Source organism: Jaculus jaculus, chromosome 14, assembly GCF_020740685.1.
Source record: "Jaculus jaculus isolate mJacJac1 chromosome 14, mJacJac1.mat.Y.cur, whole genome shotgun sequence".
NCBI classification, from domain to species: domain Eukaryota; kingdom Metazoa; phylum Chordata; class Mammalia; order Rodentia; family Dipodidae; genus Jaculus; species Jaculus jaculus.
In genome coordinates, this window is record NC_059115.1 from 12,433,288 (window position 1) to 12,454,962 (window position 21,675).

Sequence of the window (21,675 nt, forward strand, 5' to 3'; positions counted from 1 at the left end):
CAATTTCTGTTTCATCTCTATTTTGGGGGGGTACCCCTTAGTACACACGAACCCCACCCGTCTTTTCCAAGACCCTGCTTGGGGGGCTCTTAGCGCGCTAGCACTGTTGACGTCAACTCTGTGCCTTCGCGCCAAGCCATTGCCATGGCAACCGCAGCCTGATTGGCATGGTGGCGAGGCGTGGAGAGGGTCCAAAGAGGGGGGGTGGCGCGGCCATCGATTGGTCAGAGCAGAAGCCCCGCCTCTGCAGAGGATCCTGACAAGGAGGCATCCCGCAGACCCTCGGTGCAGACGCTTGGGGAGTCGCGGGAGGATCAGAGAGCGGAGGAGAGGAAGGAGAAGCTGGAGATGTCCACCCTGGGCTGGTGGCGCCGCCGGGCGCCCGGTGCCGTGTGGGTGCACTGAGTGGCTTGTCCCAGCCGGGGGTGTGCGGCTTGCCGCGTGCTGGGAGGTGAGTGGCCAGGCGCCCAGCATTGCGCGCGCGTGCCATCCTGGCCACTCGTCTGCAGGTCAGACAGTGTCCAGGGGTGCGCTGTGCTGCGCAGCTGGGCACGGCAGGAACCCCCCCCTCCATCAGCCACACGACGGGGTGGTGGCAGAAGCTGGCATACTCTGCCAGCAGGGTGGGTGACAAGGCTGCTACCCGCGCCTTTCAGGGGACATCGTGGGTAGAGCGGCCGCGTTGCCGCGGGAGGAGGAGGGTGTCACCGTGTATGGCCGGAGTCTCCGGGCCTGGGAACGGGGGGAAGATCCTCATGTCTTGAGGTCTCAGAGCCTCCGGGTGCTGGAGACAGGCCAACACGAGCTGGCATGGCGAGCCAGCATCCCAGTGTCCCCCCGCCTGCGGGGCTGTGCGTCGGGGAGATGCTGGACGGGTGCAGGGCTGCCGTCCCAGTGACATGGCTGGTGCTGTCCACCAGGGCAAGGCACTGTCCCTGTGGTGCCCTTTTGTTTCCCCCCCTCAGGGGGGTCTGGGAGTTTTGGGGTCAGTCCGATCCCCAGGGCATCTGGTTGGCTGCCTCCCGGGAGTGCTAGCTCTCACGGTCTTCCTAGGGGGCGGGTCTTGTTTTGCCGCAGTGGCGGTGGGCGAGGCCGAGGCCCGCGCGGGCGGGGCGGGGCGGGTCACGTCAGAGCTCCGCCCAGCTGCTGCCATTTTTGATGGGGGGGCAGGGCTGTCGGGCAGGCGCTGCCCTGATTGGCTGGCCGCGGGCTGGGTGGGGCCACGGCTGAGCGACTGCATTGGGGGCGGGGCGGGGGGCTTCTCAGGTTTCCCCGTCCCGGGCGCTCATCGCCATCTTTGATGCGGTGGGTTTTGCCGCGCAGGAGCGGGCTTTGGCCCGGAAGGGTCTGGGGCTTTTGGGAGGAGTTACTAGAAACTGTGTTGTCTGTTTTGTGCCTCCACTGCGAACTGGTCGCAGAGGTTGAATCCGGGTTTGCTGTCGCGTCCGCCGGCCCGGGGCCTCTGGCACGCATTGCCGCGGGGATGCAGATCCTAAGTGGCATATATGCTGAACGATGAGTCCTTCGGTCGTGAGGACGGAATTGCAGGCCGAGGTCTTTTTTTTTTTTTTTTCTGTTTCTCAGTGTCAAGGTCTGGGCTGCAGAGCCTCATGCTGTTACTGTCGGACAGGACGGGCATTTTTGACCCTGGCTTGTAGCTGGCAACGTCTATGCAGGGTGCTTGGCAGGTGTCCCGTAGATAGGATGTTGAGTGACAAATGGGACAGCCGGACCCAGTCCATTGGTGGTTTACTGGCCCCCTTGCGCGGCTGGCATTGACCGTGAAAGCGCCGTGTTGAGTGACAGCGGCACTCATGCAGGGGGCGGCCCCAGGGGGCGGGCTCTTATGAGTGACAGCGCTGTGGAGCCCCGCCCACCCTGGCAGCATCTCCGGCCGTGAGGGAGGGCGGGCTTCTTAAATGTTGACTATACAGGTGTCATCTTGAATGACAGCCGGACTGGCTGCAGGAGGTGGGCCAGTGGGAGGGGCTGAGTGAGTGACTGGAAAGCCAAACCCCCCTCCCCCCCGGCTCTGACGTCATCAAGAGGCGGTGATGTCCGCGGAGCTGATGCCATCTTGACTGACAGCCCGGCTGACCGCAAGGGGCGGGACCGGGGGAGGGGCGCCCACAGCCTACATCCTGAGTGAGGGGGGGGGCCCGCAGAGCCCCGCCCGCCCCGTGCAAGTTGGAGGGAGTCGTGTGACGTGAGACATTCCCTGAGCAGGTGCCGTTTGATTAACAGCTGGGCTTGCTGCAGGAGGCGGGCCCGAGGGAGGGGCTGTCGGCGAGAACTGCAGAGCCCCGCCCGGCCCTGCGCCTTCTCTCCTGGCCACGGGGTGGCGCACGACGCTCGCTGCTGTGGTGTGATCTTGATTGACAGCTGGGATCCCTGAGGGAGGGGCACCGAGGGATAGGTTCTCTTCCCGAGTCACGGGGCCTATGGAGCTCTGCTCTCCATGATGCCATCTTTATTTGTTTTATTTACTTATTTATTTTTTCCGCAGTTATTTATTAATTTTTTTTGGCCTGATGTCCTCTATGAAAGTCTCACCTTCAGTGAATGACAGCTGAACCGGTGGCAGTGGACAGGACTGAGCGGGGGGCGAGGGGGGCTGCCTTGTTCTAAGTGGCAGAGACCACTGGGTCCCCTCCCCTCTCACCTGAGCAAGCACTTGTGTGCTGGCAGGTGGGTGGTTGCCAGGGTCCTCGTGCCCAGGACGCACTGGGCGGGCATGGGGGACCAAGGCTACAGGGCCGTGTGTCATTTTGGCAGTCTGCCACCTTCGTGGGCTGAGGAGTGGGACACATCACGCACACAACAGCTCCAGCGACAAGGACTTCCCCTGCCATCTTGGCTTAGGGCTACAGTGCCACCATCTTGTATTCACACGGTCATAGCTGGGGAGTGGGGTGAAGCAAACAGGGGTTAAGAGCCCCCCGGGAAAAGAAAGGCTCAATTGCACCTCTGGGATTCATGAGGTGTCCAGAAGTCAGGGTTGACTGAGGTGCAGAAAACAGGCGGCTGGGCTGTAGATAGGAGTTAAATGTCTCAGTAATTTGGACGCTCTGGGAGCAGAGTGGATTTTCCTCGAAATTCCACAGACAGTGAAGTGGAGAATTCGGAGCTTTAGAGGGTCCACACATGGGTGGGGCATGGGAAATTGGGAGGAGGGATCACTGGGCACCTGTTTGGGTAGGGTGGGGGTATAACCCACGTACAGGGGATGCAACGAAATGGCTGTCAGTGGGGTGGGGTTGACGGGAGGAGTGTTTGTCCACACCCAGGACTAAGAGGACATTGCTAGAATTTGTTTTGGAGGCTGGGATAATGATACACAGGATTCTTGTTTCTTAGTTAATTCTTTTTTTTTTTTGTTTTATTTTTTATTTTTTTTAATTTTTAAATTTTTATTAACATTTTCCATGATTATAAAAAAATATCCGGGCTGGAGAGATGGCTTAGTGGTTAAGCACTTGCCTGTGAAGCCTAAGGACCCCGGTTCGAGGCTCAGTTCCCCAGGTCCCACGTTAGCCAGATGCACAAGGGGGCGCATGCGTCTGGAGTTCGTTTGCAGAGGCTGGAAGCCCTGGCGCGCCCATTCTCTCTCTCTCCCTCTATCTGTCTTTCTCTCTGTGTCTGTCGCTCTCAAATAAATAAATAATAAAAAAAAAAAAAAAAAAAATATCCCATGGTAATTCCCTCTTAGTTAATTCTTAGTTATGCACTTGATGATGACCATAGCCATGACTGTATAACCATTGACATTTATGGAGCCTCAAAAAAAAATGACAACTAATTTTTTGTTGTTTTTTGAAGTAGGTTCTCACTCTGGTCCAGACTGACCTGGAATTAACTATCTAGTGTCAGGGTGGCCTCGAACTCTCAGCCATCCTCCTACCTCTGCCTCCTGGGATTAAAGGCACGTGCCACCAGGCCTGGCTTCAACTAATTTTTAATAACACCATTTAACCTTACCAAAACACTTGCCCAACACCTGAACCCTAATCAGAGCTGTGATCCTGAAATTACTAACCCCAGGGGGTCACTTGTTGACTAAATGCATGCTCCAAGGTGAATTAGGACCACTGGTATCATGTTAAAGTATTAACATATTAATCACAAGTAGGTTATGATAACAGTATCTAAATAGTCACATGCCTTCATATTATTAAAATTGCTAGAAAATTTAAATTTCTGGTCCTGCTTCATGGGCTATTAAGTGGCAAAACTCAAATTTTAATCCATAGTTCTAATGGGCACATATTATTATAATCCTGGGGTACATGTCAGATTTTTTTGTTGTTTTTAAAATAACATGTACTTGATTGTAATAGCTTATCTAGAAGATTGTGAAAATTAATAGAGGCATAAAAATAAGGTCACAGCCTGTACGTGGCATATAGTCAGCACTAAATTACAGTAGGTCCTCAATGACTTCTCTAATTTTCATCTGTAGCAAATTGGCTTGTCTTCAAAGGTATGGCGAGTGCCACATAGCCAACTGAGTCCTAGATTCCTTATTCCAGAACCTTAGAGAAGTTTCTAAGGTACCTTAGGCATTACCTCAGTGCTCTTGAAATAAGCTGCAGTTTAGGGAGCACTGCCCATGGCTCCTCAACCTGGATGAGGAAGGTGCTCTTTCTAATCTCCTTTGACCTCTAGTGTTACAGGAAGGAAAGATGGGGCTACTGTGGAGTTATTTCGCACCCAAGGAACCCAGTAAATGCAAAACAAATTTGGTACTTCATTTTTTTCTTTTCCTTCCACAGCTCGACTCTTTTGGTTTTCTGCCCTTCTTGGAGAACGACTGGCCAAGGGGAGAGCTACTAGATCCAAGTGCTTGGTAGCTGGATCCAGGTAAGTCATTCTCACATCTCAGAGTGCCACCCCCATCTTTTGTAGTAAACACTGTCCTTCCTCACCTTGACACTTTACTAATGGACATATGCTCAGTGCAACAGTCATAAGAGCACCATTTGTGCCCCCTGAGGACACATGGACTCTTTGGTGGATCATGAATTCACTCAAAATTCTCTTCCTTAGCTTACTCCATTCTTTCCAGTGTCCTATCTTCTCCCCTAGCACCCAGATAACTCCTTCAGACTGCCTTTTTGTCTGTGTTGGGTGCTATAAGAAGAGTGAGAGATTCTTATCATGTAATTCTCAGCATTGATCAAATGTTTACTTTGTACCATGGGTCACATGGTCTCAAATAGGAAAAGAATAGTTTTCTGCAATTACATAAGGGGATGTGTAAGATATAATTGTGTGATGTATGCCTTTGAAAGTGAACATTTGCTAGGGACAGATAAATTAACCTGGAATTGGCCAAGTCAGGCCTCCCTGAGATAGCTGGCAACCTTAAAGGACTGTAAATGGTGTTTCATGGGGACAGTAGTGGGGATAGATATGTTCCCGAGAGATGCAGAGAAAGGAGCTGAAAATCCAGAATCCCCAGAAAAAGAGAAGAGTCGATTGACCCCTGACTGAGGTGAAAAAAGGTAAGTTTGGGGGCTTCATTGTTCAAGGCCTGAAAAACAATGGTAAGTTTTTGGACATAACCTCAAGTGCAACAGGAAGTCACTAAGGTGCTTTAACCATGAGAGTAACATGATACTCACATGTGCCTTTGAAAAGATGATCAGTTTTCAACGTGCAAAAAGCAGCTTTAAATACAAGGGCACAAGGAGACCACCTGGGGTCTGGGTGAGAGGTGGTGGCTTGGCCTGGAATGGCAGCACCAGAGGAAGTGAAGGGGGTTATATTTGAGAGGTGCCGAAGAGGAAGACCTCACAGACTTACTCCCTTTGTTCATAGTTTGCTGACTGATTCAGACCAGACATGATGAATCACATGATGAGCAGAAGTAAAAGAAATGCCCAAAGGTTGTCCATTTGTTCAATCCATCAGCAAGTGGTGGTACTCAGCCTACTCGGGACAGAATTATGCCAGACTTTGGCATTCCAGAAATGAGTGGTGTAATCCCTCCTGACCAAGATAACTCCCATTACATGGAAAGTAAGGAAATGTGCTTAGCAAATTAGCTGGCTATGTTGGTGGGGGAGTGCGGCCTGGAGAGAGGACCCCTGGAGACAGGTTGGCGTCTTACTCCTGGCCTGAGTGAATGTGTCAGGTGCTCTGCATGGTGTGCAAACCTGTGAAGAGTTGTTTGTTTGTTTTTTTAAGATCTCCCTTCCCCCAAGGACTCATAGTTGTACATCACATTTAATGAGGTTCAGAAAATTTAACTCAAATGATACTGACATGATTGAAACAAAATGCTCCTGTTCCCTCAAATCTAGTTTCCTAATTCATGGGAAGGGGAGGGGAGATGACTGTAGCTGGTACCCAAACACTCAAAAGTGGGTGTGATCAGAAAATTCTTTCCCTGGTGGCAAACCTACATGGGAAATGAAACCTTGATAAGGTTGATGGGTGAGTATGCAATCAGAACCAAGAGGACAAGAAAGAGATTTAATGGCACCAAGCTTGGAAGGTGGCCTGGTGTAACCAACTGATCACAGTGATGTCACAGGGTGATCAGGAAACCAGGAAGTTATTATCTGTTGTCCCCCTCCCCAATTTCCCTTCAAGTTAGGTTTGATTAGAGTGGTTCTGCTGCCTGTAGAAGGTTAGATGAATCGTGCTTTGTGGCTTACCTTTCTACACCCCCTCCCATCCCCTTAAATAATACGACCAGCCATTTATTAAAATATGGTTAAATAAACAATACCAGTGTGGAAGACATTTTGTGACTTTGAAGTAGCCTTGAACTGTTTTAGTGCTACTTAACTCTTAGACATTATTTCCTTTCTTTCTGAACTTTTGGGGAAATCCCTCAAGAATGGACAACAATAAGGAGATTGTGCTGGCGTGTGGTAAGTGCTAAGCTTGTATCGGATAGAGGTAAGCCCAGGATGTTGTAGAGATTATCGGAAAGGAGCCACCAGACCAGAGGGTGGAGACTGTGAATATGTATGATAGGGATAGAGGTCACTTATTTCTTCCTCATGTTTCATATGTAGAGTCATAAGAAAAGAGGAGAGAGTTCCCCTCCTTCCCCCCTCAAAACCCTATTGCTCCTTGTATTTCTTTCTTATTGATGGACCAAAGGTGACAGACTACAGACTACAGAAGTCATTCTCAAGATACAGTTTATAGAGGGCCTGTTAGAATGCTTCTTTCCTGGGAGTTTTTAAATTGTCCCACACTGAGACAGCTTCATTTATTTTTCTTCATACATACTGCAGGTGACTCCAGCCTATTGAGAACCACTACCATAGAAGTCAGGCTGTGACATGCATGTTTCAGAGTCAGAATTTGGATGAAGGGGGAAGAGCCTGAGAAGTCTTATCAGTGTTGGGGGCACATTAAGCCGGGAGGTGAGGTAGCCCTGGGGCTGGGACAGCACTTGACTCCTTGTGCACGCTGAAGTAGAGAATGTCGGTCTGCAGAAAGAGGCAGGAGAATGGAGCAAACATGAAGAGAGGAGAGACTGCACACCATGCTGTGTCCCTGAGAGATGAAGAGAGTAACCTCCTCCGTTCCTGACTTTAAAGTTCTCAATTGCAGCCCCCTTTTAATGAGGTAGGTAGACTGAGTCAGGGGACTGAAGCTAGGTGCACCAGGATGAGGGAATGAAGTAAGTAAGTAGAAATGGGATAGAAGGAGATAAGGTTTTCTTCCACCTCTCATGAGATGTGGGAGACTGAGGTCAAAGACTGGGGCCATAGGATTTCTTTCCTGGACACATTTCCAGTTCTTCATGTATGTCAAGTGTTTAGTTGAACACTGACCCGTGGTTTCTCTGATTGAGAACAAAGACCTCCCCCATTGGGGAGTGAAGGATGCCTGATGAATTTTATCCTTAGTATATCTTATGTTAATTTGAAGACCCATGCTTTTATTCTATGCTAAGATTTTGAGCTAGAACCTAAGTGGTCTACAATATCCAAATAATAACATCGCCATTGCCACACAGACCATAATGCAATGCTGTTATCCAACAGGCAGCGCTATTGACCTATGGCTCCAGATGTTCTAGCTCAGAGATGACACTTACTTTATATACAAAAGGCTGCTTCATGCTTCTGTATTTCAGAAAAGACCCTTCAGACATAGGAAATAGCCAGACATTCTTCAACATTCTTCTATGCCCAGTGTGGAAAGAGCAGGCTTGTTCCCGGCCCTCATTACATGGCTCCTCTCTTTCCTACCCTTGGGATTGATGGCCCAGTGTCAGGCTACCTCAGCTCATGCTAAAATTCCTGCTATAGAGAGAGAGCAGAGGAAATGTGGAAGTGAGGGTTGTGTGAGAGCCCGCCTTCAAGCCAGGAAAGGGATGGGTTTTTGCTTGAGACTAGAATTCAATCTCAATCTGTGAGGATGATGAAGTAAGAGTTTGGGGCACAGGAGAAGAAAGTTGGTGCCTGGTAGTAAGCACCCACCACCCAGGAGCATACTCACTGAGGAAAAATGTCCAGACAGCAGCAGCAGCATGCTGTGGGAGTGTGTTGGGAGATAAAGGAGACAAAAGAGTACAAGGAGACAGACCTTCTCCTAGGGACCCCAGCAGAAGAGACGGCAGGGGGGAGTATAAGAGCTAGAATAAATTTTGTAGAAAGGAAAAAGAAAATAACAATTAGATTTACTTACAAAGTTTTTATCAAATATTTTTTCCTGATTATGAATTTAAAATAACAGAAGTAGAAAAAGCTTTCTTTGAATACACATTCTTTTTTCTGCTTTCCTTAGTTTATGAATAGTCTTTACACAAGTTTATATGGAAGTGTTCTTGCAGTTTATTTTGTACATCCTTCTACACATTGAAATGACTAGTTATAGTTTGTTTTTATATCAAGTGAGATTAGGCTATTTATCAACATTTCAAACTCAAGCTTGCCATCTATAGCTTTACTTCCTGAAAACTGCATTATATTCCGTTGTGTAGATATTCTCATCATTTTTATGCACACATAAATTGATATGTTTGCAATAACAACACATGTATTGGTTTAAAAGGTTTAGTAATAATGAGAAATTTGACCACTGGGTGTGGCTTGCCGTTTCTCCACCTAGTATTTTGCATTACTTGAATATAATACTGTAATACATGTTTGTAATCAAGAAATAAAGCTGTGAAATTCTTACAAATATGACTGAATAATTAGGTGACATTATATTAAAGGACTTTGTTCTCATTGCTTATTAGGTAATAAAACTGGGAGAATGATCCTTTTGTTTTTTAGTGCAGTGACTTATTTTTATTTAGAATAAATATTTGCCATCGGCCTTAGTGACTTTAACCTTCTAGAGATATATAATTAAAACATAATTTCTTTGGGGGGAGATTTGACACAGCACTGGTTTAACCTTGGAAATGCATGCTTGAGTAACAGGTCAAGCACTACTAAAAAATGTAGTTATCCACTCTTGTCACTTGTTGAAGTCACCATTACCATTTAGTCCTAAGAAGTTCCTAGCTTGTGCATAAATACCAAAACTCTTTTCTTGATTTTAAAAATACTTCCTTGGGGCTGGAAAGGTAGCTCAGTTGGAAAAATGCCACACAAACACAAGGACCTGAATTCAATCCTCAGAACTCATGTAAAAATGCGAGACATGCCGGCACATGCCTGCCATCTCAGTGCTGGGGAAGTGCTGACAGGAAGATAGATCCCTGGGCTCACTAGCCAGCTGGTCTGACTTAATTTACGGGCTCCAAGTCAATGAGAGATGCATCCTCAAAAAAGACGGGCAGTGTTCCTGAGGGTGGCAGCTGAGGCCATTCTCTGACCTTCACATGCATGCATATGCGCACACACATGAACCTGCACATACACAAACACGCACATAAACATACCCACATATATAAAACTCATTTATTATCAATTAAATCCTGATGTGTGTATATTCATTCAGACAAGTCAGTCTCCAGACCTCTGCTATGTTCCTTGTGTTGGAAAGAACTCTTTGTTTTCCTGTAAGTTTCTAGACAAACAGTCCCTGACCCTCAAAAACCTTCTTATTCAGAGTTGTTTTGCTATTACTGTATATTTATTCTTCTAGAAGAAACAGGATTACAGGGGTGTGTGTAGGGGGGTGTTACATATGTCTTCTCTTATGTAGGAATTAAATTGTGTGTTTTTCTGTAAGTTTTCAGAAGTTTGTTTGGACTTTGTAGTTACTTTATGAAACAGACTTAACTTCGCTTTTAATGACATTTCTTTCCCTTTCTATATTTAATAATAAAGTTTTTCAGTTCAAAATAATACTTTCTATATACACCTTTCTTTTTCCTTAGTTGCATTATCTAGGGCCTCCAAGACAATGTTGAATGGCAGTGGTGTGGCCGAGGGAAACTCTTCTTCACCCCTCTGGAGGAGTGCCTTTAGTTCTTAGTGATGTACATATTCGCATTTGCTGTGATCAGTCTTCACTGGAGCTGCTCTTCTCATCTTAGTGTTTGTTAAGGTTCTATAAGAAAAGGCTGATATTCAACATGTAATGGTGCTTATGAGCTCCCTTCCTTTTTAAATCCATTATGTGTAACAATTTACCTTAATATGATGCCATCCTTAGATTCTTCAGATGGTCTTTCATGGACATGAGCTTTTTTTCTTCAGACTTCTCTACATTGTATTTATTAAGTTTTTTTTTCCACATTTAAGGGCAATAAACATTATTAAACACATACTGTAAACGTCCAATACTGAAAGACAGACATGGTATCCCATGCCTACACACTATAAATTACATGTCTGTAATCCCAGCATTTGGGAGGCATGTAGGAATACCATCATGAGTTTGAGATCAGCCTGAGCTATAGTGAGACCCTGCTTCAAATAAACAACAGGACTGGGAAGATGGTTTAGTGGATAAAGTACTTACCAGTCAAGCTGGAGTACCTGAGTTCAGTCCCCAGACCTCATGTGAAAAGTCAGAAGCAATGACCACCTTCTATAACCCCAATAAGATGATGCTAACAGCAAGATGGCAGATGAAGACAGGAGAATTTCCTGGAAGGAAACTCATGGTGAGCAAAGAAGAGCAGAGCGAGTATCCAGGACAAAAAACCCTGCCATAGATGAGGTAGATAGGCAAGAGCAGACCTGAAATCTGTCCTCTGACTTCCACACATGCGCTGTGGAATGCGCCTGCCCACACTCCCCCACTCACTTGGGCACATGCATACAGGCACACATACAAGTAAAGAAATAAAATTAAAAAAAAAATAAACAACAAAAAGTACAGTGGTGAAAAGGCAATAGTGTTCTTCCCCTGGGGACCCAAGGTAGGAGGAAAGTGACTACAGGTATTCCAGAAAATTCTAGGGCTCGTATGCCTTCAAGTACATCCCTGATCATTTGAGTACCTTCATATTAGTAGCCCTCCTGGGCTATTCTGGTACACATTTCCTCCTCATTATTTAAGTTGATGATATGAGATAAACCTTTAGTTTTCCTCCCCTTGGCCATCTGCAAATATATATCTTCTGTTTTCTTCAGTGGTGGGCGTGGCTGTTGCCATGGAGAAGCTGGCCTGGGGATGTGGGGGCCATGTGGGTAGAGCAGTTATGCTTTTGATTGGACAGACTGGCTGTCACAGGAGGAGGTCACCTGGGATCTGGTCTTCCCCAGCGAGGGCGAGGTGAGTATGGGGCCCTGGAAGACGCTTAACTTGGCATCTGGCCCTACTGCTGGTTGTGTTTGGGCTAGGAGTGGAGGACAGGGTGAGTCAGGGGTAAGGGCTGGTCCACTTGACCAGGAGGGTAACTGATTTCATTGCCCCACCAGGGGTCCATTAGCCTTGTAGGAGGTTATTGGCCAATACTTTCTATTCCTAATTTTGGTCCCAGATTGCTCTGATATAAAATGTGTCCCAGGATCATTGTTAGGACTGCAGTTAAATACCAGTAATGCCTTAAAAGAACACATTTCCCTGTCAGCAACACTTGTCCTTTCCCAGCCCCCATGGTTAGCAGTCAATTCCATGCTCAAGGTTCTACCTAAAACAAACTGGGTGTACACATAAAAAGAGTTAACTAGTATGCAGGGTGACTTTAATTTTTTTTTTCTTACTGATACATTTCTTTTGGCCTTATCCTTGCTTTAAGCTGACACTTGCTGGTTCAAAAGGAATAGACTCTTTTAATGTCTGTTTTTTTGTTTTTGTTTTTTTTTTTTTGTTGTTGTTGTTTTAAAGAAGGCCAAAATGACACCAGAACTTGTCCACACCTGTGATAGGCAGCTCCTCCATATCCTCACCAGCACCCATTTTTACCTTTTAAACATTTGTCCCTTTGATAAGTCAAAAAGGTGCTCATTCTTATATTTTATGTCTTTCTGATGTTAGATATTAGCTTTTATAGCCAATTTTATGAAATCTGCATTGGTTTTCATGTGGGCTGTTTACCTTTTCCTTAATGCTAAGAGCTTTTGACACTTCGAATGTTAATTATAATCCCTGTTGCAAAATATTTTCTCCCCTCCATGTCTGGTTTTTCTTTTGTTTGGTTTCAATGACGCAGACCATATGGACCCATCTTTATTTTCATGTCTCTCACTTGGTGGTCTTTCAGTGGTCTCTGCCTTTGGAATTATGCTGGTTGCCTCCTACTTGTCCCCATCTTCTGTTCTGTGATCACTTTGAAGGTGTATACCTCTTGGCACCAGAGAAGATAGATCTGTGGGTTAGAAATGGAATCACAAACTTAGGAGACGGCACTATATTTATGCTTTCCTAATTTATGGGTCTACTGGAGGAGTGGGGGCACATTCAACGTGCAGCTCCAGTGTCCATAATGTTCATTGGGTTCAAGAGCTTTTGCAAATTGCCTGTCATGTCATCTACAAATGAGTAAATTAGGGTAGACCATGAACTCAGAGCTGCTGGTGGGATGGGCAGGGGAGGGAAGCAGAGCTCTGGATCAGCAACCTTGTGAAGAGTTAATGCTGCCTGCACCCCCTCAGGGGTGGGGCAGCGTGACCATAAAAGGCCTTGACGATTACTTTTGTTTCTTGTTTTAACTTTGAATTTATTTTTTTGACTAGGTAATACATGCTCATGGTAAAAAAAAAAAATTAAAAAATAAAACAAAAGGAGAATATACAATGAAAAAGTAAGTTTTTCTCTCTTTCCTGGCCCCTAGTTGCAATCCCAGAAGCAATCCCAATGAATCATCATCAGTAGTTTCCCAAATCATAGAAATTGTCTATGTAAAATCATCTGTTTTTCATAGTTTCTTAGACTGTTATAATAAACATTGTAATGTCTTGACACTTATGTGTCTTAGAGATCATCTCATACCCATTTTTTAGAGTTGCCTTGTTATTTGACAAGACTTCATGATTCATTGTACAAATAGATCATATTTTTGTCTTATCAACATTTCAATAATCCTTGCACATATCAAAGTGCCTATCACTAGGATGAATTCATAGAAATAGAATTTATAGGACAGAATATTTGCACTTCTAACTTTGATGAAATTTACATTTCACAAGCCGCATATGAGTGTGTTTATTTCTTCACAAACACAAAAACATGTATATCACCCAACTTTGACTAGTTTGTTCTCAAGCCCTTCCCTCCCTTTATTTTGTCAACTCATAAATTAGTTTTCTCTGCCATCATGGGAAGAAATAGCTATTGTATGTTAAGGTTTTCTTTCTAAAACTTCTTGTGCTTTTTTCTTGCTCTTAGTGACCAGAGTTGATTCTGGTCAGAAAATCTCAAGCACATTAGCTGAAAATCTTAATTTGTTTACTTTTCGTTTTGAATTTCTTAAGGAAAGCAATAAGTAATTTTTTAGCACAGAAGCTGGCATCCCTATTGTGACAAGAGACGCATGGGAATTCAAGCAGTTGCGGCATTAACGAGTAGGAAGTCCTCTCTCTGTACTCTGGAACGCCTGTTGTAGTGTGGAAATCACTTTTTTTTTTCTAGATAGTTTTTCCTGGAATTTGTTCCTTAATTCATTTCAGCTTTTTGATTGCTTCCCTTATGGTTATAATTTCCTCTTTCTAGGGCATAATTGTCTTAATTTCATAATTTTCTTTAAGTTCCTATCAAACTTTTGAAGTCTATACTTCTTATTGAAAGGTTTTCACATAGGGCTTTATGCCCCAAATAGATGCCTACTAGGAAAAGAATTCATGTAATGTAGGAGCAGACATATGTTTAACATGTTTTCTAACAGTAGCTTTTACCCCCTTTTCTCTTTGGGCCTCAGGTTAGTTTTTCTTGTCTTGTAATTGACTAACACTCCATAGACTAATGTTCAGTAATTGTAGCGTCAAGACTTTCATTTCTGCTTTCATAGGGAGTCTGGTCCATGCTAAGTGCTGTTTTTGTCTTGGGATATCAAATGACTCTAGTTTCATAAAGATATTTTGGAAACTTTCTTTTCCTTGTCCTTGGCTTGGTTATATGGCCTGGGAATAGCCATTTCCTGAAGAAACATAAGGCATTACCCCAATACTGTCCCAGTCCCCAGCCACTTGGGGATTTAACTCTCTAACATTCCTTTTACATTTCTTCCTTGTTTCTTAGTCCATTTGTTTCTTTCTTTAACATGTCTGCAGGTGCCTGCATTTTTGGCTCAGTTCCTGTGGATAGCTGCTTGGTCTGACATTCCAGAAAGGACCCTAAACCCAGGCAGGTGATTGCATACCTGAGGGCACAGCCCCACCCAAGAGTGAGGCCATGGTCATCTAGGGCACCAGAGTGTTTCTCTGAGTCTGGATGCCTCCAAGCAGTATTGGGCCCTCTGTCCTTTCCTCTTCCCCTCTTGAGCAGAGAACTCTGCTCTTAGCCATAGTGGATGACCTTAATTACGTTCTTAAGTTTAAAATGCCACACAAGTTCTCTGGAGCCTCATCTCTGGCCTGTTCCCTTTCTTTACTTTGGGTTTTCCTGCTCAGCAGAGGGATATCAATGTCACCTTCTCTGATGTGTCTCAGCACCCCCCCCCCCCCAATGCCCCAAGTGAGAGTAGGGAAGGAGTGGTGGAGTCGCCACTCCGGAATTCAGAATCAAGGAGTGTTCTCCATAGGATGGTAATGTAGTCAAAGGGAGCATGGGAGAGAAAATTATGTTTCAGAAAGCAAGAGCTCCCCCCAAAACAAACAAACAAGCGTGGGTTTGCTGAGGTGACTATACTTATTTCCAAGGGATAAAGTCTAGTTAGAGATTTTGAGTGATTGAAACATTACCAGCTTTCCTTTAGAGTTTTTAAAACATTTTTGGAACATTACAGTTATACATTTTTTGGGGGGGAGAATGGGGAACAAGGCCTTTTTCTGTTAAGAAATTCTAAGCTTACTTGTTTTCTTTTTTAAACAAGGGTAGAAGCCTTTAAAAGACTAAAATCATACATGGTAACTCTTATCTTTAATCACAGTACTTGGGAGCGAGGCTGAAATAGGATCACTGTGAGTTCAAAGCCAGACTTGTCTATAGAGTAAGTTTTAGGTCATCATGGGCTAAAGTGAGACCCTGCTTTTATTTTTGTTGTTTGTTTGTTTTTGTTTTTGTTTTTGTTTTCTTGAGGTAGTGTCTTACTCTAGTCCAGGCTGACCTGGAATTCACTATGGAGTCTCAGGGTAGTCTCGAACTCATGGCAATCCTCCTACCTCTGCCTCCCGAGTACTGGGGTTACAGACATGCGCCACCATGCCCGGCTGACCCTGCTTTTTTTTTTTTAAAAAAACAACCAAATAAAGATATTTTCTTTCTGTGTATGATTTTGCTGTATTTTGGAAATAAAGCCAGATGTACAAAATGATCAAGTAGTTAATGCACTCTTCCAAACCTAGACTTCCTTTCCATATTGTTATACTTTCACACAGCAGGTTTGGCTGGTCACACATTGAAGGACTACATGTTAAAACTTAAATGGTAGCAAAATGATTTAAGTAAAGAGACATGAATAGCACTCCTTGATTACATGAGAAAAGATTGGAAATCAACATTTATGCCCTATTGGAAAATGTTTTGAAACAAAGGCCAAGGGACAGATAGTGAGAAAAGAAAATAAAGCAAAGGAAATAGATGAACTTGATAAAGAACCAAGAGGAGTAGCTCCTTCCTTGGAAACAAACTGCATCCCTGACACAGCAGGCCTTGGTCAAAGGACAACACAGCATCCTAGGCTTGATGGTCACTTTAGCTTGTGCTCACTGCATAGGCGTCAGGTAGATTTGCCTGTATGTGCTTCAGCTCTCCTCAGTTGTCTAGGTACTGCTGGACGAGAGGGTCACATGCACCCTCCAGTGTTTATCTTACATGTCTCTAAGCACTGAGAGAAGGGACAGGTTCAGAACAGCTACTCCACAATATGCTTTTGGAAACAGTAACATAGAGGTTAACCAGAATGTCCCTTCTCCCCAGAAACTATGCCATAATGTTGCTGGAATATATTAAAATTGCATTTAAAAGCCAGGTGTGATGGCACACCCCTTTAATCCCAGCACTCGTGAGGCAGAAGTAGGAGGATCGCCATGAGTTTGAGGCCACCCTGAGACTACATAATGAGTTCCAGGTCAGCCTAGACTAAAGAGAGACCCTACCTCAAAAAAATTGCACTTAAAGTGGATTTTCATACATTATTTTCAATATTGCCATGAGTATCAGTATCTGACTTTTGTCAGGTACAAAGTGATGCAAGATTTAAAAAAAAAAAAAAAAAGCTCTAATCCTTACTCCTTTTACTTGAATTTACTGTTGGGACATGAGCAAATAAGCCCAAATACATATTTAAGAATAATCTTGATAAGTGTTTGGGAATGCCTAGTGATTGGAGTGTCAGGGAAAGTATATTACTATGAGCCCCAAGGGCTGCATTTTGGGGCTGACACCCCTTGGGGGGGTGCATACTGCAAGCAAGGAATCCTTAGCCTTTCTTATAAGTGAACTTCACCAGGCCAGTAGCAGTGTTTTTCATCGTCTAGTTGGTAGCCAGGAGCACTTGAGATGTCCCAGCGCCACAGTACATTTACCTGAAACATGCAGAGTCAATGGCAATGTTGTACATAGCACAAGTCTACAGAAATTACTCAGTACAGAGAAAATAGAATCATTTTCAATCACAGTATTCACAGTTGAGCATTCTTAACATTTTTGTGTGGTCATCCATTTATTTTTACATGTTGCACACTGTGTTTCAATAATTGTGTTAAGGGAAGAATTGGCAAGGTTGCCTCTTCCCCCCACCCCCCCAGTATCTTTAACACTCTGACCAAAAAAAAAACCACCCTGACATCTAGTTTTACTAATGACTATGGCCTTGAGAATTTTCCATGTGCTTTCTCTGTATCGGGCAGTTAAGCCCTACTGATGCCTGGTCCTCAAGTTCTCAGACATATGTGTACCTCTTTATTATCTATAGGTCTGTGTGTAATTACTATCACAAGCTACCACATCTTTTCTGTTGCTTCATGTTTGGTTTCTCCAGTGAGAATTTTAATTAGAGAAATCTACCTCGAAAGACCTGAGAATTTCTGAACCCCAAATCTGTGTGAGCTAGACTATGATGTGGTAGGAAAAGGTCCAACTCACTCTGGATTCTTTCATCAGAGTTTTTCAGAACTTAACTCACTGTGGACTTTGTAGGATCTCAGAAGGTCTGAACAGAATCCAAAACTTGTGCCCTAATTGGTTGCAGACAGAGCCTCACACTGAGGAGGAGGGGCTCATCGACTGCCCACCATTCCTGAGAAGCTCAAGCCTCAGGTGCGATCAACAAAAGCCAGACAACTTTGAGGAACTTGCCTCTCTACTGAAGAATCACAGGATGTATCAGCAGGAAGGTGAGGAATTCCAAAGGGAGATGTTGGTGAGCCTTGGCCCGAGTTCTATGTTTTGGTACCAGTGATGGCTGTTCTGGGCTGGTGACATTGTGGGGCAAGGGCTAGGAACCATCTTGGGCACAACCATGGCCTTCTACTTGATCTGACCATCAAATGTGTCTTCACTGTGGCCAAATGATGCCTTGCAAGCAAACTGGCCCCCCACCCCCACCTTAGCACTATAGCTTGAACCAGCAGAGTCACAGAACAACCATCCTGTGGGAGGAGCTCTCTTAGTAGAGAACCTTCTCTGACGATGTCCTGAGTGTATGGTGTGCCAGGAAGTGGTGTGTTGGTTGCTTTTGTTCTTGGGACAGAGCAGAGGGGGTTGGAGCTACATTTCTCACCCAGTCTTCTCAGTGGCACAAGTCATTAGAAGCTACCAAGGGTGTTTGAGATGAAAAATGATAAAATAATTGCAGATCCTCACGGGGTGGCATTGTGAGTATAGGTTAGGTATGATAAAGCACTGAGTCTGTGTCTGGTGTCTTCTCAGACGATACCAACAGCGACATGACCAGCGATGATGAAGTGAGCCGAACTGGACGCGAAACCCCACCACCTCGATCTGTCCATTCTTTCAGCAGTGAGTAATGAACCGCCACCAGTTGCCCTCTCTACTTTGCTGAGGGAGATTCCAAGTGTCACATTGTGGGAAGGCATATCTGCATCAAAGCTTCTAAAAGATGACGTGTCACTCAGAGACCTGAGTAAATTAATCGACTTATTTTTTTTCAATTTTTAAATTTATTTTATTTGAGAGAGAGAGAAAGGGAGATACAGAGAATAATGGGCACACCAGAGCCTCTGGCCACTGCAAACTCCAGATGCATGTGCCACCTTGTGCATCTGGAAAATTGAGCCTGGGCCCTTAGGCTTTACAGACAATTGCCTTAACCCCTAAGCCATCTCTACAGCCCTAATCGACATATTTTTAAATCAAAATAGACACTACGGATAGAATGAAATGCATTACTTTTTAATTATTTTTTTTAGAGAGAGCAAGAGACAGAGACACAGAGAGAAAGAGAATTGGTGTGCTAAGGCCTCAGCCACTGAAATTGAACACCAGATGCTTGTGCCATCTATTGGCCATGTGCGACCTTGTGCTTGCACCTTTGTGCATACAGCTTATGTGGGATCTGGAGGGTTAAACATGGGTCCTTAGGCATTGTGGCAAGCGCCTTAACTGCTAAGCCACGTCTCCAGCCCCAGGATTTTTTTTTTAATAGTAAAGAATTTAAAGCCATGTAGAATCTGTTTCAAGCTGTGTCATCAGCCTCTAGGAGGGTTTATTACAGGTAATACAGTGAACTTTTTAAGGGAGAACTGGTTTTAATGAGGATGTATGTTGAATTTTCTTGGGAGTCAGTTCTTTGCAGGAGAATCTGGTATGCTTTAAGGTTAGCTGGTCTGATATAGGCATAGGAGCTGTATGGTCCTTTCCTGAATTTGGACTTGAATACAGAGGAACTGTGCAAATATTGGTGGATCTGAACACAGAGTTAGAATCTGAACTCAGCTTGCTGTGAATGGAGCCCCACTGGGGCCATGCCTACCGGGTAGGGTCTGAGCCTGGAAGTCGGTAGCCCACAATTTTGGACACATCCCCTTGAGGGATGAATGAGAATAGTGGTCTTTTCTAAAAGGATATGTGCAGCCAGAGCATTTCACTCACTCCTCAAATGTCTGACCTGTGTAGGTGACCGGGACCGGGAGCGGGACCAGGAACGGGAATGGGACAGAAGGGGCAGAAGCAGAGATGTGGAGCCTCGAGACCGCTGGTCATACACCAGGAATCCCAGAAGCAGTAAGTTGTCTGCTGGCCTGTACCCCACTACCTGGCCGGAAGGTACCAGTTCAGGAGAAAGATAATTAGACCCTCAGAAGTCCCCACTACTCAATATGGATTTTATTCTAGTTCCTCAAAAGTTTAATTCATGGCTCTTGGTTTTAAAGCTACCCTCAGTGGAGACATCCATGCAGTTTTTTTGCCAACCTCTAATGTTATTGGTTCAGTATTTTTCTTTTTTAAAAAATATTTTATTTATTTACTTAGAAAGAAAGAAGCAGATAGAGAGAGAAAGAGATAGAATGTGTACACCAGGGCCTCCAGGCACTGCATACGAACTCCAGACTCAAGCACACCTTGAATAGCTAGCTTACATGGGTCCTGGGGAATCAAACCTGGGTCCTCAGGCTTCAGAGGCAAGCACTTTAACTGCTAAGCCATCTCTCCAGCCCTCAGTATTTTTCTTAAGTGGACACAGTTTTTTAAGCTAAATTTTTTTTAATATATTTCATTTATTTGTTTGCAAGCAGAGAGAAAGAGAAAAGAGGAGAGAGAGAGTGGGTGCACCAGGGACTTTAGCCACTGCAAACAGACTCCACATACATGCAACACTTTGTGTATCTGGCTTTTCATGGGTACTGGGGAATTGAACCTGGGTCATTAGGCATTGCAGGCAAATACCTTCATTGTTGAGCCACCTCTCCAGCCCTTGTCTTTTATATATGTATTTTATTTGTTTGCAAGCAGAGGGAGGGACAGCAAAAGGAGAGAATAGAGTTTCATTATAAAGATGAACTGTTATAAAGATTAAAAGATTTCATAGAAGTGCTATAGATAGATGATATAATTATGAAAAAAACATTTTATTTATTTATTTATTTGGGGGGGTGGGGTAAGATTGAGAGACAGTGAGAGGTAATGGGCATGCCAGGGCTTCTACCCACTGCAAACTCCAGACACAAGCACCACCTTGTGCATCTGGCTTATGTGGGTACTGGAGAATCAAACCTGGGTCCTTAGGCTTTGCTGGCAAATGCCTTAACTGCTAAGCCATCTCTCCAGCCCCAAAATAAACATTTTAATTATAACAGCATGGCCAGCCACAGTTTCATGCAAGTGTACAAGAATTTCTACATCAAAGTACCAGGCCCAAGATTTCTTCTTGGCTAGGAGAGAATTAGAATGGGACTGGTGAATATCAAGCCAATGTATGACTGATGTCCATGCTACCAGAAACCACCTCTTGTCCCTCTTGGATTTGGAAGACACTGCATCCAGCAGCAGGGCATCTAAAATTGTAATGAGGAAAAGGACACTAATACTCTCACACCTACCAAGCTACCTTTTGTGGACCTCCTGGCTTTATCTCTGATCCCAGTTAAGGCAACCAAGTGTGAGCAAGAATAGCGACCTCAGATTGGGGCATGACCCCAGCTGCCTCTGAGATTAGGGACAGAAGCATGAGGACAGGGACCTTGGCAGGCACTCATTCTGAGATGTTGCAGGGCCAGAAGACAGAGCAAAGGACACATTTTCTGCACACGTTCATCCCCCAGTGTGGGTTCAAAGCTTGGCACAGTTCCCCTGTTTGAGTCTTGTCATGGTAGACTGGGTCTTGCTCCCACCTGATGCCTTTTTTTTCCCTTCCCAGGGCTGCCTCACCGGGATCTTTCCCTTCCTGTGATGTCAAGAACACGTTTTGAAATGGAAAGAGATGATGACAGGGACTCGATGAGTTATGAGTCCCGATCCCAGGTATGTCCAGGTTTCCTCTCTTTCCAGAAAAAGCTATCTTCATTTCATGGCAAACATGCCTTTCTCTCCTCAGATGATGTGTTCATCTGTACCCTAGACTCCCACTAGTGACCAAGAGCCCCCCAGTCACTCCAAACACCAGCCAGAGTGACAAGTAGTTCAGGTCACTGCTGCCTGTTTGCTAATTTAGCCACATGATCACCGGACCTCTTGCCTCCTCAGCACGTGTGTCACTTGATCCATGAAGAAGTGAGCTCTTTCTGGTCCTCAAAAGAC

The 21,675-nt window shown here is 44.8% G+C and overlaps 1 protein-coding gene across 1 annotated transcript in view; it reads left to right on the top strand.

Moving 5' to 3' along the window:
* Positions 1-296: 296 nt before the first annotated feature.
* The window catches only part of Peg3 (paternally expressed 3), a 34,097-nt gene continuing 12,718 nt past the window's right edge, over positions 297-21,675 (top strand). The window contains exons 1-6 of the mRNA XM_045133682.1: positions 297-451; positions 4,773-4,860; positions 17,669-17,813; positions 18,349-18,438; positions 19,555-19,662; positions 21,296-21,399. Of these exons, the coding sequence (XP_044989617.1) occupies positions 17,798-17,813; positions 18,349-18,438; positions 19,555-19,662; positions 21,296-21,399 (318 nt within the window). The 5' untranslated portion in view covers positions 297-451; positions 4,773-4,860; positions 17,669-17,797. The remainder of the gene's footprint in view (positions 452-4,772; positions 4,861-17,668; positions 17,814-18,348; positions 18,439-19,554; positions 19,663-21,295; positions 21,400-21,675) is intronic.